We start from the raw sequence: 19,430 nt of genomic DNA, 5'->3' as shown, positions 1-19,430 counted from the left end.
ATTTCTGGCAACTTTTATTCCATTACATTTGCTAAATAAAATGGAAACTTTACTTCGCTACAATTTCCCCCTAACCTGGAAAATAAAATCAAGAGCACAAATGAGAGAATAGTCCTCCCAATTTAGCTATGTGCTATTTATACATCCTTCCGTTTTATTTATTTATTACAATAGTAATTTTTTATGCACAATTTTACGGTGGTTTATACAACGAAATGTACTCTAAGGATTATTTTTTAATTAACACTTAGGCTTACTACACTACTGTATTTTAATGTGGGTCATGACGGTGGAGCTTGAGAATCTATTTTCAGTTTTTTTAGGTGGTGTGGAAAAAGTTTGAGAAACTGTTTTAATTCAACATCGCTTTCAGGTAAAAATACTTAATACAACACAACCCACCATTGAGTTAAATCTCAAATGATGGTTGTTAATTTGATGTGCTGCGCTTGTGTGCGCGAACGTGTGAGTGCGCGTGCGCGCCCACTGCGACGTCATCAGTGTACTTTTTTCTTTTTTTTTTCGGGTTGCGACTGTATTGTGAGGGCTACTGTGTGAACACCAGGCAGGGGGGGTTCCATTGACAAAACAAAACAAAAAAACAACACACACGCAAAATAATCCCCCCCACACAATCCCCGATTGGGTGCGCACATCCGGAACTCGATTTTCTAAATATATAGTTTTTTATTAATTTATTCTTATGTTTTCTTAGTGGATGTTTTACGCTAACACTCCGGGAGGGCAGAAATGGCGGCCAACATGTACCGGGTCGGAGGTATGTACGTCAATGTGGATCTTTTCTTGTCTTAAAAACTGTGCACAGACGTGTGTTTTTTGTCATTTTATTATTATTTTTTTTAACCGAACGGGATCGTCCGATCGCCGTTACCCGCGTCGGCTCGCGTCCGACGGTCGTTTGGGAGCTGTTGCCCACCCCGGAGTAGTAGACGTGATGCGGGCAGGAAGAGAATTCTAAATATTTGGGCTCCAAAATGGGTCAGGCCTCGCGTTGGCCACCGCTAGCCGTCAGCTAGCTTAGCATACAATGTAAACATTTTTATTAGGGGGGGGGGCACACTTGATGTTGATCGTTTGTTTATTTGGAACGTTTCAACGCGATCGCGCTAACCTCGCATTCCCTTAAATGTGATTTCGGAGCTACAAGAAGTACGTGTGTGAGAGGCTGCCTTTGTATTTGCCTCCGTTGGCACGCAGCCATTTAGTGCCGAGTCCTTATTTAGCTAACGCTAGCGCCTCAAAGGACGTCGCTCGTATTTTCTTTTTTTTTTTTTTGTGCAACGTGGGATACCGGCGTCGTGGTCCGCTCCACCGCCTCGTCGTGCAGCCCCCCACATGCACGCCCGGCTTCCGACCGCCGGTGCGATGAAATCGGCCAAATTGGCTTAGCTTCCTCGGCTAATTGTTAGCATGCCCACCGGAATTCATCAAGCGATTGTCTCGCTTCATGGCGTCGGGCCTTGATGAACACCTTTCCTCACGCTCAAACGTCGCCATTTCTGCAGTTAATGCATACCTACCAAACTAGAATTCAAATGTGTCACAAGAATGAGTTAAGGATGACATTTCTTCACACTTGAAGGACAACTGCATGATTCAAGTTACAAGTGAAGCCTTCTTGGCCCCATCATCCTTGAACAAGAGATATTTGGCTCAATGAGTTTTATGTTTTGGGTCAAATTAAGATTTGGATTGATGCAAGTGAGACAAACCACGCAATAGTGGACATCTGTGTGCTATTACAGCAGAATTGCCAATGAAATGTTATTTTATTTTAAATAGAATATTGTTGCAAATATTGACTTTTTTTCCCTGTAGTTGTATTTTATTAGAATCCAAACGCTGTCCTTCGTGTCAGGATAAAATGTATAATTTGTGACCTTAATATGCATATCAAGGTCATGTGTTAATGTTTTCTTACCAGTGCTTACTCATACAACAGAGTAAAGCGAACGTATCATTGTGACAGTGATATTTGATGACATGTTGATGAGTTATAATGCATCCAGTTGTGTGCATTTTTACAATCGTAACATGCATTGCACGTAGGTGTGCATGATGCTGCACATTGAATTAATGTAAATGGTGTAAACGGTATATAGTGTGCTGTTAATATGCATAGAATCATTTATACATGTGAAATATGCAAAAATAAATCACAGTGTCCAGGAGTGTTTTCATTGCACCCATTCAGGAATTGTTACATCAGTTAATAGTGAACAACATCAAAATTTGGAACCGTTGTTTACGGCAAGCTTAATTGAAAAAAAAAAGTTTGAGAAAGTGCTTGCTGCACTTTTTCCGTATTAACTTAGATGTTAATCAGCAATGAGTTTAGTTCAAGTCAAGTTTAAAAAAATGTTCGTCGTAGTAGTTGCAGAAAAAAACAGGCCCAATCCCTGTGTTGTTATTTTACAACACGTCGAGGTCAAAGATTTCCCCAATCTTCATTGATGAAGTGCAAGATGCCTGTTTCAAAGCAAATTAGGAGCACAATGACTGATGAAAGCTTTGACGTCAACTTAATTTGTGCACGCTCATTTCATTTTAAGGCTCATTTACTTTGAGTCTGTGTCGCTTGTATGAATTGGGGCCGGCCACAGGTTCGATTACATTAAGATATGTGCATTGCAAGACGGATTAACTCGAGGGGCTCCTCATACACGTCGTTTTCCACATCTCATGCAATTTTTTGTCTTGTCCCACAATTGCAGATTACGTCTTTTTCGAGAACTCCTCCAGTAACCCTTACCTGATCCGGCGAATAGAAGAGCTCAACAAGGTATTTCGGTGTTTCCCTTCAATTTTGTTCACGTGTGCCCAAGGGGGGATGTTCAGGATTCCTTCCCAACGACCCCCCGGCGTTTGCATTTTGCGAGCGAAACGGGTTCGGTGGTCGCATGTGATGGAAGTGTAAAACCCAGAAGTGGTGATGTGATGCGTTGTGGCATCCATGCATCAAATACTGACTAAGTGCAGGAAAAGAAAATCTGACTTTAATTGGTCTTAATGGATATTATGATGAGCGAGATGTCGTTTTAGTTGGAAGAGGAACGGCTGGAGAAGTGTTGCATTTAATCGTGGATTTGATTTCTGGTGCTCTTACTTTTTCAGTGGTCTTTTTTTTTTGTGTTTGCATGACAACAACCTTGTGGAAAGTAGAAAGGCGCCATAACATACTGGTGGGGGGGGCATTTGTGGTGATCATCACAGGTTAAGGGTCATGTGACATTCAATGTTCGTATTATTTAGGTATGCATTTACTTCCTTTTTGACACTGCCCGGTGTTGACCTTGGGGTAGTTATTTCCTTGCAATTTGGACATCTGTGCATGCAAGTTGTTTTCTGACACATTGAAGATATATTTCCAACGCGGAATGGGGCAGTTTAAATCTTGTTTGGTATTTTTGGAATCAACGGGCTAATGTTTGTCTAATTTCTTGTCCTGTTTGGCCAGATGCCCTCGCGTATACGTCACCGATCGGTCGTCAAACTCAGGAATATCCCATCTATCCGTCTGGCAGACATCAAACCCATCAGAATTTACGCCTTTTTATTTGAGGCGATGGGATTCAATGCGTTCTTTTCTCCCCCGTCTCCATGTTGCTATGAGGCATTTCCGGAACTTTTGCAATGTAGCATAGCAACCTAACGTCTATTGTACAAAATAAAGTCAAACAAAAGGAAAACTTTTGTTGTCACTTCTGTCCTTGATGTCAGGTAAATAAATAAAAGCTTGGAAGCTGAATTGAAGGAACACTTTCACTTCGTGGCTGATGCACAAACAGACTCGTGCCAAAAAGTCGTGAATCAGTACGTCGGTCGAGCTTACGCCGACTTTCATGCGCTTTCGTCCATTTTGTTTCATTAATAGAAGCACCATTTTTTTTTAATGCCGTCGGCCCAATTACACGGCCAGCCAGACAATCAATCAATCAGTCAGTCGTGGTGAAATGGCCGCCATTACGGCTCCCGTTCAGCTTGTCATCGCCGCTTTGACGTGGACACAAAGGCGAGCGGTTCTCCGGGGAAATTAAGAAGCTTGTCGTATGATGGCTGCATTGAGAGGAGGGGGGAGGAGCTTGGGTAGTGTGTCACCTTTTTTTTTTTCATGTCGCCCACCCCCAACCCCCTCCCGTGTCGCCTCTTCAGACGGCCAGCGGCAACGTGGAGGCCAAGGTGGTGTGCTTCTACAGGAGGCGAGACATCTCGCACAGCCTCATTCAGCTGGCGGACAAACATGCAAGTGAGTGCAACCACCGGGACACGCCCACCCTTGACATTTTCAAACTTGGAAATCGTGCCGAGGGCCGTCCGTGGAAGACCGTTTCTAAAAATCGGAGAAATGATTTTGGAACGCAAATTGTAATCGCGTCACGGGCGGTCCAACGTGGACACAACCTGCCGGTGGACGAACGATATCAAGATAAACGCGTCTAAAGCTCATTCAGACGTGAGCTGCACGGCCACAAGTGACGCCCGCAGGCTGTCAACGCGTAGGCCGGCTGACCGTTGGCCAGTCAACGGTCAGCCGCTGTTCTGGGCCAACAACCGCCAACTCGACACTCTGATTGGCTGACTTTCACATCTTGAGGTGTCATGTGTTCGTTAATCGTTTTCGAGTCGCTTAGTTGGTGGGTGATTTCTATTCCTACCTACGTGTGAACAAGTCTGGACCGGCTGCCGTCTGTCACTAAATGACACGAACGCAGTCGTGGTGAAGTCATAATTACAGTAAATTCCGCACCATAAATATAAAGCCGTGGCATGAAAGACAGTAAGTGCGTCGTGACGGCGTGCGCCTTGACAGGACGGCCGTAAAACGCGGACCAACCTGAGCTGCTTTCAGCTGGAATGCATTTTTCAGCTTTTTGATGGCCTGTAAGGAACAGAAAATAAGGCGCAAGGAAAGCATTGATGGGACTAAAAAAAAAAAAGAAATTGAAATGCCCTTTTGTTGCTGCTTTTGAAAAGCCAAATGTCTCCTTTTGAGTTGCCCTTTTAATGACAGCTGCGCACGTGCGAGGATGCGACCAAACATGACTCTCTCCCATCTTGGATGATTCATGTTAAAGGCAGCAACGACATGACATCCATCCGGCCTGTCATGACGGCGGCGCTCACTCAGTCAAAGCAAAAAAAAAAAAGAAGAGACGTTTCTTCTTCTTCTTTTTTTTTTTAAATCAACATGACATGACTCAAGGGAGCTCCAGCAAGATTTTGTGCACACAGAAAGAGGGAGTGACGCTCCGCTCGGCACACAAAAGGGCTTTTTCTCCATTTTGTGCTTTTGCGGGCTACGTCGCTAATGGATTTTTAAAACCACCCTGCTGCTCCTCCCAGTGAAGCCACTCTCTCCGCTCCAGGGTTGATTTGACAAGTGGGCAAAATGTCGTTTTTCCGTAAAAGCTTCTCTGATTATAGGAGGAGCCGGTGAAATACTGCGCCGTGCCGCCTTTTGCGTTTGCCCCGAAACCACCAAAGGCACATTATTACAGCGGCTGCCTTTATCTCCAATTAGCTGGCTTGATGTCTAAATTCAGTTTTGGACGCAACCCAACAGGGCGCGAGAAGTGAGTGTCAGGTGTGAGACTTCGCACCCTTTCTCGGCGTTGTGTCATTTCCTTGCTTTAAAGTGACAAAAGTGACTTTAGTTGTTGTTCTGACGGCGCCTCAAAAGACGACTTTGAGTTCGCCCGTTTCCTGTTTGCAGCATTTCTACAGACGTTGGAAAATAAAATGTCGGCTTTTACAGTCACTTTAAAAATGGCCGTGGAAACTACCACCAAAGGCGGAAAATTGCCAGGGTCGACTTTGTCCTCCACTTTCAGCACGAGGGGCATTTCTGCAACGAAGTGTCACGGAAACATTTTCTGTCTGTTTAAAATGAATTTCCGATGCCACCGAACATTTTCGGGTCAGCTTCATCATCGCCATTGATACAGAAGTGCTGCATGAAAAATGGCGGCAAAACGCCCGCTTCCGAGCTGACATAAAAGAGGCTTTTAATACTTGTGTAAAAGGCAGAAAATTGTGTCTCTGCCGTTGGCGAGAGAAAGAAGGTTGAAAATGGCTGCTCTTAGTCCGTTTCAAATGGGCTTCTGGTAACCAACAAAGGCGGAATATTGACGGGTCAACCTTCCCGCGCTCTGTGTCAGTGTCGTTTATCCGCAATATTGATACTTAAAAAGATGGGACAATGCCTGCTTTTACAGTCAGTGCGAAATATATCGTTTTGACGAGAGCTACGCTAGCGAGCTGGTCCACCAAGATTATCGGCAACTCCAGTAGATGATCGAGAGTCGCCATGGCAACGTCAGACTATTCTCTGGCAAAATTGTGAAGCTATTTTTTATTGTGATTATTTTTTTTTCTTCTTCCTCTCGTCTTTTTGTTGTACGTCTTCATTCACCCTTTTTTTGTGTTGGTGCCGCCGCAGAGGAGCTGGAGGAGGAGAAGGAGAACCCCACAGAAACGGAGCTCACAGACAAACAGAAGCACCAGCTTCGCCACCGAGAGCTCTTCCTCTCGCGGCAGTACGAGAGCTTACCCGCCACGCACATCAGGTACGCGCCACTTGAAAAGTCTCGGCTCACTTCCTGTTTCTAACGATCCCGCCTTGTTTCTCTTTTTAGGGGGAAGTGCAGCGTGGCGTTATTGAATGAAACTGAAGCGGTTCTTTCGTACCTCGACAAGGAGGTGCGTACTCTTTGAAATGCTGTTGTCGAATCTTTTTGTTCTCATGCGGATCTTAGTAGAGCGCAAAATGCGTTTTAAGCCATCTTTGTGCTCCTGCGTGTGGTTTGGGTTAGCATTCAGCGATCTACTGAACAGCTAAAAATTCTTCAGCTAAAGAGACAATGTAAAAAAAAAAGAAACATTTGGAAATTCACATAAAATTGCGAGGAAATCTTGACTCATAAGTGCTCGTAAATGAGGTTGTGGGGGGGTGGCCAAAATCAGGATGTAAGGCCGGGTACGAGGAAATCGGCATTCTTGGTGGGGTCGTTCTACTTTTCAAAATCCTGGGCCTTGCAAAAGAATCATCAGCAGTTCCATTTTTTGTGTCTTCCTCCTCCCAACAGGATACCTTCTTCTACTCGCTGGTGTACGACCCCACGCAGAAGACTCTGCTGGCCGACAAAGGCGAGATCCGAGTGGGGCCGCGCTTCCAGGCCGACGTGCCGGAAATGCTCCCGGAAGGTATTCTTCAATTTTGGGCCAATGTTTGCTTCGTCTTCCAAGCAAAAGATGTTTTGCTTCAGCCGGAAAATGTGAATTGCGTGTTCAGCAGGTCAAGCCGACGACAGGGACCAGGCCAAACTGGAGGAGAAACTCTGGGATCCAGAGTGTCCGCTCACCAACAAACAGATCGACCAGTTTCTGGTGGTGGCGCGGTAAGACGTGCTCGAGTCATTTTAGACGGAAAGGACTTTTTTACGGATTGGTCTGCGTGCTGTTTGCAGGGCGGTCGGTACCTTCGCCCGGGCGCTGGACTGCAGCAGTTCGGTCCGACAGCCGAGTTTACACATGAGCGCGGCGGCGGCGTCGCGTGACATCACACTGGTGAGTTCTGCCGAACGTCACCTGGCAGTGCTGCACGCTGCGGGTCCGATTCGGTTACAAGTTCCGCCCACATGAGCAAACGGTTGCTCTTTGGTTCCCAAAGACGGTTCGCAAGGCTCGCCGCTTGTAAAAGTCAGTTGGTTGCTTTGTGCGCAGTTCCACGCGATGGACACGCTGCACGCGCACAACTACGACCTGTCGAGCGCGCTGAGCGTGCTGGTACCGGCGGGCGGGCCCGTCCTCTGCCGGGACGAGATGGAGGAGTGGAGCGCCTCGGAAGCGGCCATGTTCGAGGAGGCGCTGGAGAAATACGGCAAGGACTTCAACGACATCCGACAAGACTTTGTAAGTGGCGTTGCGCGCCGAGACGCCGATCCTCTGCGGTGCGGACGTGTGAAGACGAGAGCTCTCGCTCAGACGCGAGATGGCCACTCTCGAGTGTCATCTTGCTCTGAGCCAATTTCTTCACGTAATTGCTGACGTTAATATTGCATGGCAAAAAAGCTGCCATTTTTTCCCCAAACGTTCAAGCCTTAAATATGGCGTCTGTTTGATTCAATTGTCGTGCCTGAACACCATTTTCTGTGTTGACACTGCGAGGTGTTGACACCAGGTGTTCATGAATACGTGTCCGACATGCAATTTTTTTCCCCCGTACTCTAACTGGTCCAAAAGCGTGTAGCTCTCAGTCTTTTGTGGTCACGACGACGCTGCCGATGAATATACATGAAGGGACGCCCAGATGGCGAGAACATGAGAAATGAATATCGTTAATTTGCTCCTTGTCTCGTCTCCCGCTTCTTACTTGTTCCTCATTTCAAGCTTCCCTGGAAGTCTCTGACCAGCATCATAGAGTACTACTACATGTGGAAGACCACAGACAGATACGTGCAACAGGTGAGATTTCGTTTAAGAGAGAAAAATATCATTTGACTTTTACTAAATATGGTTTGGTTCCATTCAAATGAGCAAATATGGTCGCGTTTAGTTGTAAGCTTTGCTTGCAAACAAGCCAAAGCTGTTTTTTTTTTTTCCTTCTGCTGTAATTAAAAACATCCATCAACCCCTGGAATCCCAAAACATTAATTGCGACCGCACATGTTGCTTCATCATTGTTGTTATCGCATTCACTCACTATTTTGTGTGTGCGTGTTTGCAGAAGAGGCTGAAGGCGGCCGAGGCCGAGAGCAAGCTGAAGCAAGTTTATATTCCCACATAGTAAGTCGCCGCTTCCCTGCCACGGCGACGGGATCATTAGTGTTCCCGTCGTCTTCGACGCCAGACGGAAATATTCATGCATAATTGAAGACTTTTGATTGAATGCACGGCCCCAGTCTAAATCCACCCCCCCCCTCCTGCGCTCTTTTTCTGACAGTAATAAACCCAACCCCAACCAGATCTCACTGACCAACGGCAAGATGGCAACCGTGAACGGCGCGGGGCCCGGAAACTTCCACGCGGCCGGCGGGGGCCGAGCCTGCGAGAGCTGCTATAGTAAGTTTGTTAAACGGAAGCCGTGAATGGAGATGTGAAATTTTGAGAGCTTTGCGGACAACGCCGATCATTTTGCGCAACACCGCCGATTATTCCAGACGCATACTGTGCAGAAGTTTGCTCGCATACAATTGTCCAAAATGTCTTCATGATGAGTCTCGTCCGATCCCCTCGGAGATGTATTTGATTAGCACCCTTGAATCGACACATTTGTCCACACCAAGTGCAGCAGAAAATGAAGCGAGAATGAAAATCAACTCGCGTATTGATTTGTCATTATTACAATGGAGTTCCTTCAGCTTGCGGTCGTCGTTCCGTGAGATCAATCAGGCGCTCGCGAGGAGATGAGGTCCTTCGGGACGTCGCTGGGGGATCAATAAACGTCTTTGGGCTGCGCTAACCGTGTCTCAACGCACGTGCGTGTGTTCACGCAGCCATGCAGTCGGCCCAGTGGTACTCGTGGGGGCCCCCCAACATGCAGTGCCGCCTGTGCGTGTCCTGCTGGATGTACTGGAAGAAGTACGGCGGCCTGAAGATGCCCAGCCGAGCCGAGGCGCCCGAGGAGAGGACGTCCCCCAGCCCGGCCGCCAACGTGAGTCCCGGCGGCCGCCGCGGCTCGCCACTTTGTCAGCGCGCGCTCTCGAGGACGTGTTTGTGCATGTTGAAGCTACACTTTGTGATTTATTGTGGCAGGCGTCGTCGTTAATTATTCAGTGAGCTGCAAACCTCTCACATGTTTGATGTTCATACATTGAGCACAGGGCGATTTTAAAGGGGGCGCCAGGCAGAGCGAGGGGAATGCTATGTCAAGATAATTGGCGTGGAAGAATTATTTATCCAAATCAAATCTGACTTCCAATGGAATTCTCTTGCTTTGTTTACCAAATATGTTTTTTTTGGGGGGTGGGGTTGTAATGTGCTTCAATTGCAGGTACCATTTCCATTTAGGTTGCCAATTACGGTTCCTCTTAGCTTCTCTTAATCAGGCTTTAAAACAGTGCTTCTCAATTATTTTCTGTTACGTCCCCCCAAGCAAGAAGAAAACAATCCACGACCCCCCCACCACCAGACACTCTCCGCCGCCACTATAAATAATAGCATTCTCGTTGCAAAACAAACCCACACCGTCGATTTAATACTCGTGCGCAATGAGCAAAGAGAGCGCCACTGCCAACTACTGGAGTGGAGGTGCAATTACACTTTATTGTTGGACATTGTAAAAAGAAAGCATGTTCCCCAGGGTCGCACGAGACCCACAATTTGAGAAGCACTGCTTTAAACGATGCAGATTTTTAGGCCGATCAGGTGAGGTTAAAAAAAATGACAAGTGATGGTCATGATCATATGGTTCTGGCTCCTATTAAGTTACTAAAATGTCGTTATTAGGTTGCGCTTGGGTTACTGAAAATTGTTCCACTTAGCAAATAGGATTCTGTTGAAGTTTCCAAATATAGTTTATAGTTGAACTCAGGTTACCAAATATAGTTCTGTTTAGGTAACGAAACGTGGTTCTGCTACGGTTACGTAATACTCGCTTACCTCTTTTCGATGTTATGATCTGGCCCGGAGGTCTTTGTGATTGCGGCTTTCTCCTCACCCCCAGGAGCCCCGGTCGCGGAGTCACGCCCCGCGCCAGTCCAACCACATTCCCATGCGCAACAGCGGCAGCCCTAAGTCGTCCATGAAGACCAAGCAGGCCTTCCTGCTGCAGGCCACCCGCCTCACAAAGCTGGCGCGCCACATGTGCCGCGACGTCATCAGGCTGCGCCGCGCCGCACGCCGCCCCTTTGTCCCCATTAACTGCGGCGCCATAAAGGCAGAGTGTAAGAGCGCCTTCAATTCCTCCTAACGTGGACACACGCACATTCTCACCCCCATCAGCACCCCCGCCGTCTGTCTCTTCCTGTTTTTATTGTTGTTCTCATTTTTTGGGCTTGTTTTTGTATTCTCCCCGTTCCTGTTTTCTCCCAACAACCTCAACTCCCCCTACCCCCCTTCTCCCCCTCCCTCATTTCCAATAAAGACTGCCTGTCCTCATCACGCTTGAGTTTCAATCATCTTTTCTTTTTGGAGTCACTAGGAAGAGCTGCACATCATCAGATGTTTAGTTTTTATACGCGACGCGACGCTATCGTTGGAGCAGAACGTCCCCTCCCTCCCACTCGGGCCATGACATCATCACTCCATTGCCGTCAATCAATCAATGGACTCTCGTCACCCCTCCATCGCCATCTACCTCGTCGGCACGCTCGGTGTCGCGCTCGTCCAAATAAAGTTCCGCATTGAAAGCATCTCTTCCGAGTCCTTGTGTGCTTTCGTGTGTCACGTGTGTGTTACTTGTCCATCGACTGATTGATTGCTCGCCGCAAAGACACAAACCCCCTCTCCCACTCCGCCGCATGGATCGTTGCGCCATCACCACGCCCTCATGTCTGTGTCGAGTGTAAGTGACATCATCATCATCCATTTTGGTTTGACTTTCAAGCTTCTGCTGATATGTAAACGGTGTGTGTGTGTGTGTGTGTGTAGATGTCTCAAGGGTGTCTGAAGGTCACGGGACCCGCCTCCCCAAAATCCGAGCGGCGCAGCGTAGCACTCTGACGAGCGTGGTGCAGTTTCTAGGTAAGTCCAGCCCATCTTGACGGATTGATTGCCCCGTTGCCGTGGCGACGAACAGTTGACGCCACTTTGCCGGTCATTGCAGAGTCCCGTCCGGCGTCGCAGGCGCCGCGCTCACACCGCACGGCCGGCCTGCAGACGCCGCCGCCGCGCCGCCTGCTGTCCTCGCTGCCGCACGGACCCCACGGCATGCTGGGAAAGCGCAGTTTTCACCACCACAGCAGGGGAGCCGACCAGGACCGGCGCTCAGGTACGGTGTTTAGATGTGCGTGAAATGACACCGTCGTGCGTCATGCAGGTCTGTCATGGGTGTTTTTGTGTTGCAGAAAACCCCGGAACCGCGGGTGGCGCCTTACTGGTGAGTGAGAAAAGCGCATCCTGTTGGGTCAAATAAAACTGAATTTGGACCAAATTTGGTTCCCTTTGGTGCCGGAACGTGGTCGCGTGCCAACAATTTTTATGAATAAGGCCGGAGGGTCGAGGGTCGAGATGGCATCCGGAGAGCGGGAGGCTGACCGGCAAAAAAGGGTCAAGTGCCCAGCTCTGTGTACTTGTAAGAGTCCTCTTCCTGTAGCGAAGGTTTCCAAATTTGGTTCCGCTGAGTTGACTTTGCCAAATATAGTTCTGGGCAGATTGCCAAGTATTATTATCTAATTATCATCGTCATGATGATTGCAATTCTAATCGCTAATCGTAATCATTGCTGTTTTTGACAGCACAACGGGCGCAGCAGCAGCGGCGGAAGCACCCGTGGAGGCGTGATGATCCGAAAGCGCCGCCCTAACTGGATCGACGCCCCCGATGACAGCTTCTTCCTCGTCACCCGGGAGACCAGGTAAGCTAAAGGTGACCCACCCCCTCCCGCCGTCGACGCCCCGTCACCGACATCCCATACAAAAGATGTAAGATCCAAATCCCATGCCAGATAGTCACTCGGAACCTCATTTGAATGACTGAATCGAAATGGAAAAAATTAAAAAACATGGCCGAGGGTCAAGCGGGTAAAAAATGGTCCAATAAAAACAGAAGCGGCAGCCGCCGCCGAAATGTTGTCCTGCTCAAGGAAAGACGACATGACGGAGGCAAGCAATTACAATGCATTGAAACGAGAAATGCCTCAAACTCTTGTCTCAGGTTGCTGCGAGTCTTGGCGGCCTGCAACTGAAAGGCGCCGGGTTTGATTCCCGTGGATCATCACGGCTGCCATGCCTTTGAGCAAGGCACCAAATTCCCCAAAACGCATCAGTTTAAGATGCTTATGTAGCCAAAATGTGATTCTAGTTGCCAAATACAGTTCAATTGGTAAATACGGTTCCGTTTGGGTCGGCAAATGTGGTTCTGTTTGGGTTACCTACTAAGGTTACCAAAAGGTTCAGCAGAGATACCCAATATGGCTCCAGTTAAGACCTTTCTACTTGGCATGTCAAATATGGTTCCGCACTCCGACTTGATTGGAAATTTGGTTCCGCTTCTGTTGCTATGGTTCCACTTTAATTGCAAAATATGCGTCTTCTTAGGTTACCAAATAAGGTTCCGATTATGGTTCCACTTAGGTAAACAAATTGTTTGTCTTATAAATTCCCAAACATGGTTCCTCTTGGGTTAGCCAAAATGGTTCTGTACCCAACGCGACACCCTTCTGGAAGTGATGTTCTTATTGGATGCAAATAGGCTCCCCCTTCATTGCTTGGGTGTACGGGAGAAAGATGTTCTTCCATTTAGATGCTGTCTAATTGAGTCATGGTACCAGGCCCCGCACAGCTGCCGTTCGGAGTGCCGCCGCCGCCGCTAAAATTAGCGTCGCTAACTGGTTGGCGAGATGGGCCGGCGAGGAGCCGCGCGTCGCAGGGTCCTGAGTGGAAATGTCATTAGCACATTAGCGGGTGCGCCGAGGGCTCGCATGGGTCCAGACCACTTTGCGCGTGCGTGTGTGCATGCGCAAAAAAAATGTACACACACACACGCAATGCTGCTTCAGAGGAAGTAATACATGTTAATGGTTGTGATGGGAGAAAACGCTAACGACACCGCCGTCTTGGTTTTCTCCTCCATCTCTTTCTCCCTCTCTCATTCTCTCTCAGTGTGGTGAGCAACGCCGTGAGGCACAGCCGAGAGAGATGGGAGTGAGAGTGAAAGAGAGAGAGCACGGGTGAGAGGGACAAAGAGGTGGAGAAAAAAAAAAAAAGGCCCAATGAACGCTTTTCTTATCCCAAGTTTGACTTTTTCGACTTCCAATTGACTTAGCACAAGTGGAACCACATTGGCTGCTCCTAATATACCAAATATAGTTTCAATTAAGTGACTAATTTGGTCATGACTGATATGGAAATGATTGGCAAATGGTCACTTATACGTAAAAAAGCGGAACTTGTTAAAATGGAATGATATTGTTTGAATGTCATTCTTTTTGTTTCATGTAATGTAAGTGCAAAAATAAGAGGAAGAAATGGGCAAAAAAAAAAAAAAACAGGCTGATTTTTGCTAATTCAAAATCAGCCGATGAATCAATCAGGCCCTACGTACTCATTTTGCGGTATACATGTTCAAAACACCTTGACTCGAATTAAGGACTACATTTAATATGTGATGGCGTCATCATCAGTCCGTGTTGATTAACACGTGTGCGTGCTGCGCCCCCTGCAGGAGGGCGAGGCGGCTGCTGTCGCGCTCGCAGCTGCGACACGCATGTCGGCAGCCCTGCGAGCAGATCACCCTGCGGAGGGCCTCGCAGGCACCCCCACCGCAGGGGCTGGTCCTGGGGCCCCCGCATCCGCACCCCAGCTTGAGGATGCGAGGTCCCATCGTCATCCACGACTGAACCACCGCGGTCTCTTCCTTCTTTTGCTCTCCTAATATCAGACCCGTTTAGTCCTCGACAGCCTTGAGGCACCCATGAAAGACACTCGACACACAATTTAATTGAAAGCCAAAGTAATTTAAGATTGAATACACATAATTAGATTTTTTTTTTCTAATTTGGTCCTGAGAGGATTTAAGAAAATCTGAAAGCATCCTCACCCCTCGATTAATAAAACATGAATTGCAATTTCTTCATTCCAAACTGCAATTGGAAAATACCCGATTTTTGTAAGCAATATGATTCAACAGTGTGTCCCCCCCCAAAATCGAGTATTCCCAGATAAATGGTCAAGCGTTTTAGTACATCAGTGTGCGAGTGTGTGCGTTGTCATGGCAACAACAGGCAGATGAGCCAAATGTATTTTTTTTGTAGGAATGGACATATGAACGTTTTGTGTTGATTGTGACTCGTGATGTTGTTTTGAATAAAGTCTTTCTTTTTAGGGGAAGAAGGGGGTTTTAAATGGGTTGACTTAGTTTTTTGTGATAAATCCCCGTAGAATCCATCGGATTAAAAAAAATATATTGAATTTCCCTTTAAATTCAAATAAAGTTCCATCCTCAGGCACGTTGTATTTACATATGTAATATAAAATTAATAATGGCATCATTGGCGTTAGCCAACATAGGCAAGGCAAGTTACATTTGAAAAGTTCAAGTAGTAAAAAAAAAAATGCACTTTTAAATAAATTCACGTCATTTTTGTGTTTTGTTTTTTTCAATGACAAAATTTGAGAAATGCGCATCAAGAAACATTTTTTCAAAGGCCAGTTTTTATTTTTCCTTCCCCCTCAAGTTCTAACGGCTTAAAGCGTGACCTCAGAAACTCGGGCCTTGGCCTACAACTTTAATCATTTATAATCTTGTTTAGCAAAAAAAAAAATCAGGCATGACTTTCAGGTGACCACGAGGGTCCTTGTGATTTCCTCATTGCGAATGTTTGTGTTTTCTCGTACGTATGTCACGTGTTGAATTCTGAATATGGTCATAATAAAACAAACTCCTTCATCTTCTCTTGCTGTTTTTTTTTTTTTTGAGGAGGGGCCCTTGGGACGTGTTCCCAGTATAGTTTTGCTGTCAAGGCGCAAATGAAAAATAGATGGAAAGGAAGAGAACTGTCGAGGTTAGACGGCTTGAGAAAGCCCTGAAATAAGTGTAACCTTTCACCACATGTGATTGCTGAAGAAAATGGTGCGACCGGAAGCAATCAGCCTTCCTCGCCATCACCAGAAATATGACTGCAGCGGAACATGCAAGGCATATTTGAACGTGTTTCCCACTATTATTCTTATATAATAAAAATATATATTTAAATGTTATAGTTACAGAGACGTTGCCATTAAGGAGCGACTAAGAATAAACTAAACAGTTTAAACACATTTTTTTCTCAAGATAATGTTTTACGCATTAATTCACATGATTTCCTACGTTATATGAACCATGTCAATGCACCACAATTAGTGCGTTTAAATGGCTGTTTGATAAAATGTTTAAAAGAACACAACACTCTCTCCACCGACACAGGTTTTTATCAATGTACACGTGAAACATCTGAAATTTAGTCAATGAAGTAACTTCTTTTGGGATGTAATAAAACTAACTCAACGTCACGTTTTAACGAAGACGGTAAACACACGAAACACTAGGATTTCCTACTTTATGTGATGTCGAATGCACCACGACCGATTGCGTTTATAGGGCCGTGTGCCACTCGACTACCGTTAAGTTTTCCTCCGTTCTGACCACGTTTTAGCGTTTGAATGGTGTTGAATTAACATTATAGACAACAAACAACATGTTGTAGTTCGGATAAACTGGAAGTAAGTGCAACGCAATTCGCATTTACTGGAGAGGACGTCGCTTTACACACGAGATAATGGCATTTCCTATTTTCAGATACAGCATTCAAACGCACCACGACTCTCAATGATTTCGAGGGGTCCGCTTGCTACGCGCGATGTGTATTCTGACCAATCTTTTCAACAGTAAAGTACTCGTCTCCTCTCGTAGACGACCATAAAAATTCTTTCATGTAGCCTTCTTAAAGCGATTTTACTGGGGAACCCCACGAAGCTCCTGTGGCGCAATCGGTTACCGCGCGGTACTTATACGGCAGTATGCAGCAGAGCAATCCCGAGGTCGTGAGTACGAGCCTCACCTGGAGTAGAGATTTGGTGAATAGGAAGTTACTAGTCCCTCACACGGACCTGGAAGAAGATGGAATTGTGCCACTTTTAGTCTAAGTGTAAGCCATTAAACCTTAAAAGGGCACTATTTTCCTGCAGTAGTATAAGGAAGTCGTATTGTGGAGTGAATTGTTTTACTAGTGAGTGCAAAGACTTTTATCTCAGCAGCGACATCCTCGGGTCAAAACTCTTTTGTTGTTGTAATGATTTAAGTTGACCACTAGAGGGTAGCCTAACAATGGCATTTAAAGATGTATTCTAATCTTTCTAGATGTTTCTTGTTTCTTTTAACCTTCATAGTGCGGGCTCACTACATTTGTGCTTTTACATGTGTGATGTCTTTCTTCTTTTTTAGATTTTTTTTGTAACGTAAAGAAACATTTGATTATTTACGTATGTGGGTGTGTGTGTGTGTGTGTGTGTTTGCGTGTGTGATGTATTTTCTTTATTGACTAATGCTGTGATGTATGGTCTTTTTTTGTAAACCAAAAATGCATTAAATATTTCCAAATGTCACTTAAGTGTGTGGATCGTCTTCTTTTTTTTTTTTTTTACAGCTGTTCTATTCCTTACGTGTGCGTGTGTGCGCGCGTGTGCGTGGGCGTGTGCGTGCGTGTGTGTGTGTGTGTCACTGTAAACCCGAGCAAAGCTGGGAATGAACAAGCAGAAGATTGCAGTAATGACGTGACCCAGATGTCCTGGCGGCAGCCTGAAAATGAGAGTGCAGATCAGGGGGCCTTGTTAACCCCCACCACCACCCCTCCCATCCGGTCATGGTGGTATTTAACAGCAGGATGTGCGTGTGCGTGTGTGTGTGTCACATTTTTAGGAGTGTGTGCTCTCTTTGCTCCGGATTACACAAAACACTTTTTTTTAATTTACCCTTCATCTTTTGGAGATGGCCCGAAGACCCCCCCCCCCCAAAATGCACCCCGATTTCCGCACCCCCTTTGTCAGACCAGGTGGCAAAACCAATCACACGCCATCCTCAGTGGGCTACTTTACCGGATGAGAAGTGTGTGTGTGTTGGTGAAAAAAAAGGGGGACAAAAGACAACAAGAGTTTAATATTTGGGATAAGCTGTGATTGAACATCCAGTGAGATCAGAGCGGAATGATCAAATTCTGCCACTGATAATCCCTCATCTTGGAAAATTAAATACCACTCGGCTCTAACACACTTACAACACACACACGCACACACTGGCGGAGAAAAAGTGGGTCTTAATCTGACCTGTCTCATCACCCCTTTTGCTTCCTTGGGGATGTGTTCTGATATCTGATGAGTTTTTCATTAACAAGACTCAAGTCTAATCCTGCGCGAGGAACATAAAACGACAACGGATAAGCCCACACGCACACACACACAGACACACACCCTGCACTGATATCCGACATGACATCTTCATACACACGTATACTATTTTTTTTAAAGCTTTAATCCCCTCTCGCCAGTTGTATTCATGCCAATCTTATCTCTGCGTGGCCACCGATGGTGCATTCACTGAACAAGAAGAAGAAAAATCTTATCTTTCACTTTGTGTATTCAAAACAACCACAGTTTAGCCTTTGGGGATAATGCACATACAAAATAGCTTTTATGCGCGGTGCTTTCACACTCGAAGATGTGACGAAATGGTGCAGCTACAACATATACACAGACAAGAAACAATACTCGAGTCATATATTGTTTATCCTCTGCATAGAATGACTCATATTAGTGCCGTACTGGTGAGCTGTGATGCGTTGAGACATCTTAAGGAACAGTATATATGCTGGTTGAATAACGTCCGAAGTTAGCCAAGGTGGCACTTTGGAAAGAGCAGCACAACAAGCATTCAGTTGACGCAGAGCCATTTTTCATCATTAAAACACTCATTACAACATTTTGGTAGTTTTGGCTGTTGGATTTGGAATGAATTAATTGCATTTTCATTCATTTCAAAGGGGAAAAATGATTTGAGCAGATTCCATTGACACCGCAACACAAGGGAGCTGAAATGTGATTGGGAAAAAATCGAACGGCCTCATATTGGAAGCGGTGTGGGAATCGCTAAATGACGAAAACCGACTGTTGGGGATCAATAAAAACACTTTTACGGGACAAATATTAGAATTTGGTTGTAAATGTAACTCAGTGGTTCTGAAAGTGTTTCAGCGTTTGGCCACTTTTGTATGGCATGGCATGACATTGTGCACAGCAATTATTGCATGTGTGTGTCCGTATGATAAGAGAGGCAGGGATCAATGTGCAAAGTGTCGAGGGTGAAGCTGCCTGAGCAAAAAAAGGAGCAAAGTCAAAGCATGACTCAAGCCATTTTTCAACATGACTGCGAGGCGCTTCATTTTTATAGGCAGGACCTCCCGGAGCTAGGACGTGTAGCGTCACAGGAACTTAATTTAAACACACTCAAGCGTCCCACACAAGTTCAGTTATCCATTTAAGTATTTTATTTAACTTCGTTTCCAAATTGGAGCCAACGCTACGCTGACGTTTTCACACCCCGTTTTTGAATTCCGCCTTGCGGGTGGACGCTGGTGCAGTGAACGAGCGCGTCATGACGAGTCAGATAATAGACCAATGAGCACGTCGTGTTTGGCTAATTGACACGGAAACCAGCAAATTAGCTGACATCTCGACCTCAAGGATTTTTCGACCAATCAGGTAGCGCCTACCCAAAATAAC

The 19,430-nt window shown here is 46.0% G+C and overlaps 1 protein-coding gene across 2 annotated transcripts; it reads left to right on the top strand.

The window, feature by feature from the left end:
• Positions 1–504: 504 nt before the first annotated feature.
• Positions 505–14,821, top strand: mta3 (metastasis associated 1 family, member 3). Of its 2 annotated transcripts, none has more exons than XM_088284542.1 (19): positions 505–778; positions 2,736–2,803; positions 4,174–4,267; positions 6,461–6,587; positions 6,657–6,720; positions 7,107–7,224; positions 7,316–7,418; positions 7,488–7,587; positions 7,744–7,932; positions 8,410–8,484; positions 8,747–8,805; positions 8,963–9,081; positions 9,516–9,673; positions 10,685–10,904; positions 11,611–11,703; positions 11,786–11,950; positions 12,027–12,058; positions 12,417–12,535; positions 14,344–14,821. In XM_088284542.1, exons 1-19 carry the CDS (start codon positions 751–753, stop codon positions 14,516–14,518), a joined length of 2,106 nt encoding a protein of 701 aa, XP_088140668.1. In that variant the 5' UTR covers positions 505–750; the 3' UTR covers positions 14,519–14,821. The 2 variants fall into 2 exon arrangements, with proteins under 2 accessions (XP_088140668.1, XP_088140667.1); XM_088284541.1 differs by having other exon boundaries at positions 506–778; positions 7,313–7,418.
• The last annotated feature ends 4,609 nt before the right edge of the window (positions 14,822–19,430 follow it).

This window comes from Idiotropiscis lumnitzeri, chromosome 20 (genome assembly GCF_059441095.1).
Source record: "Idiotropiscis lumnitzeri isolate Australia: NSW breed Sydney's pygmy pipehorse chromosome 20, RoL_Ilum_1.0, whole genome shotgun sequence".
NCBI classification, from domain to species: Eukaryota; Metazoa; Chordata; class Actinopteri; order Syngnathiformes; family Syngnathidae; genus Idiotropiscis; species Idiotropiscis lumnitzeri.
This window is presented reverse-complemented; position numbering and strand designations above follow the sequence as displayed.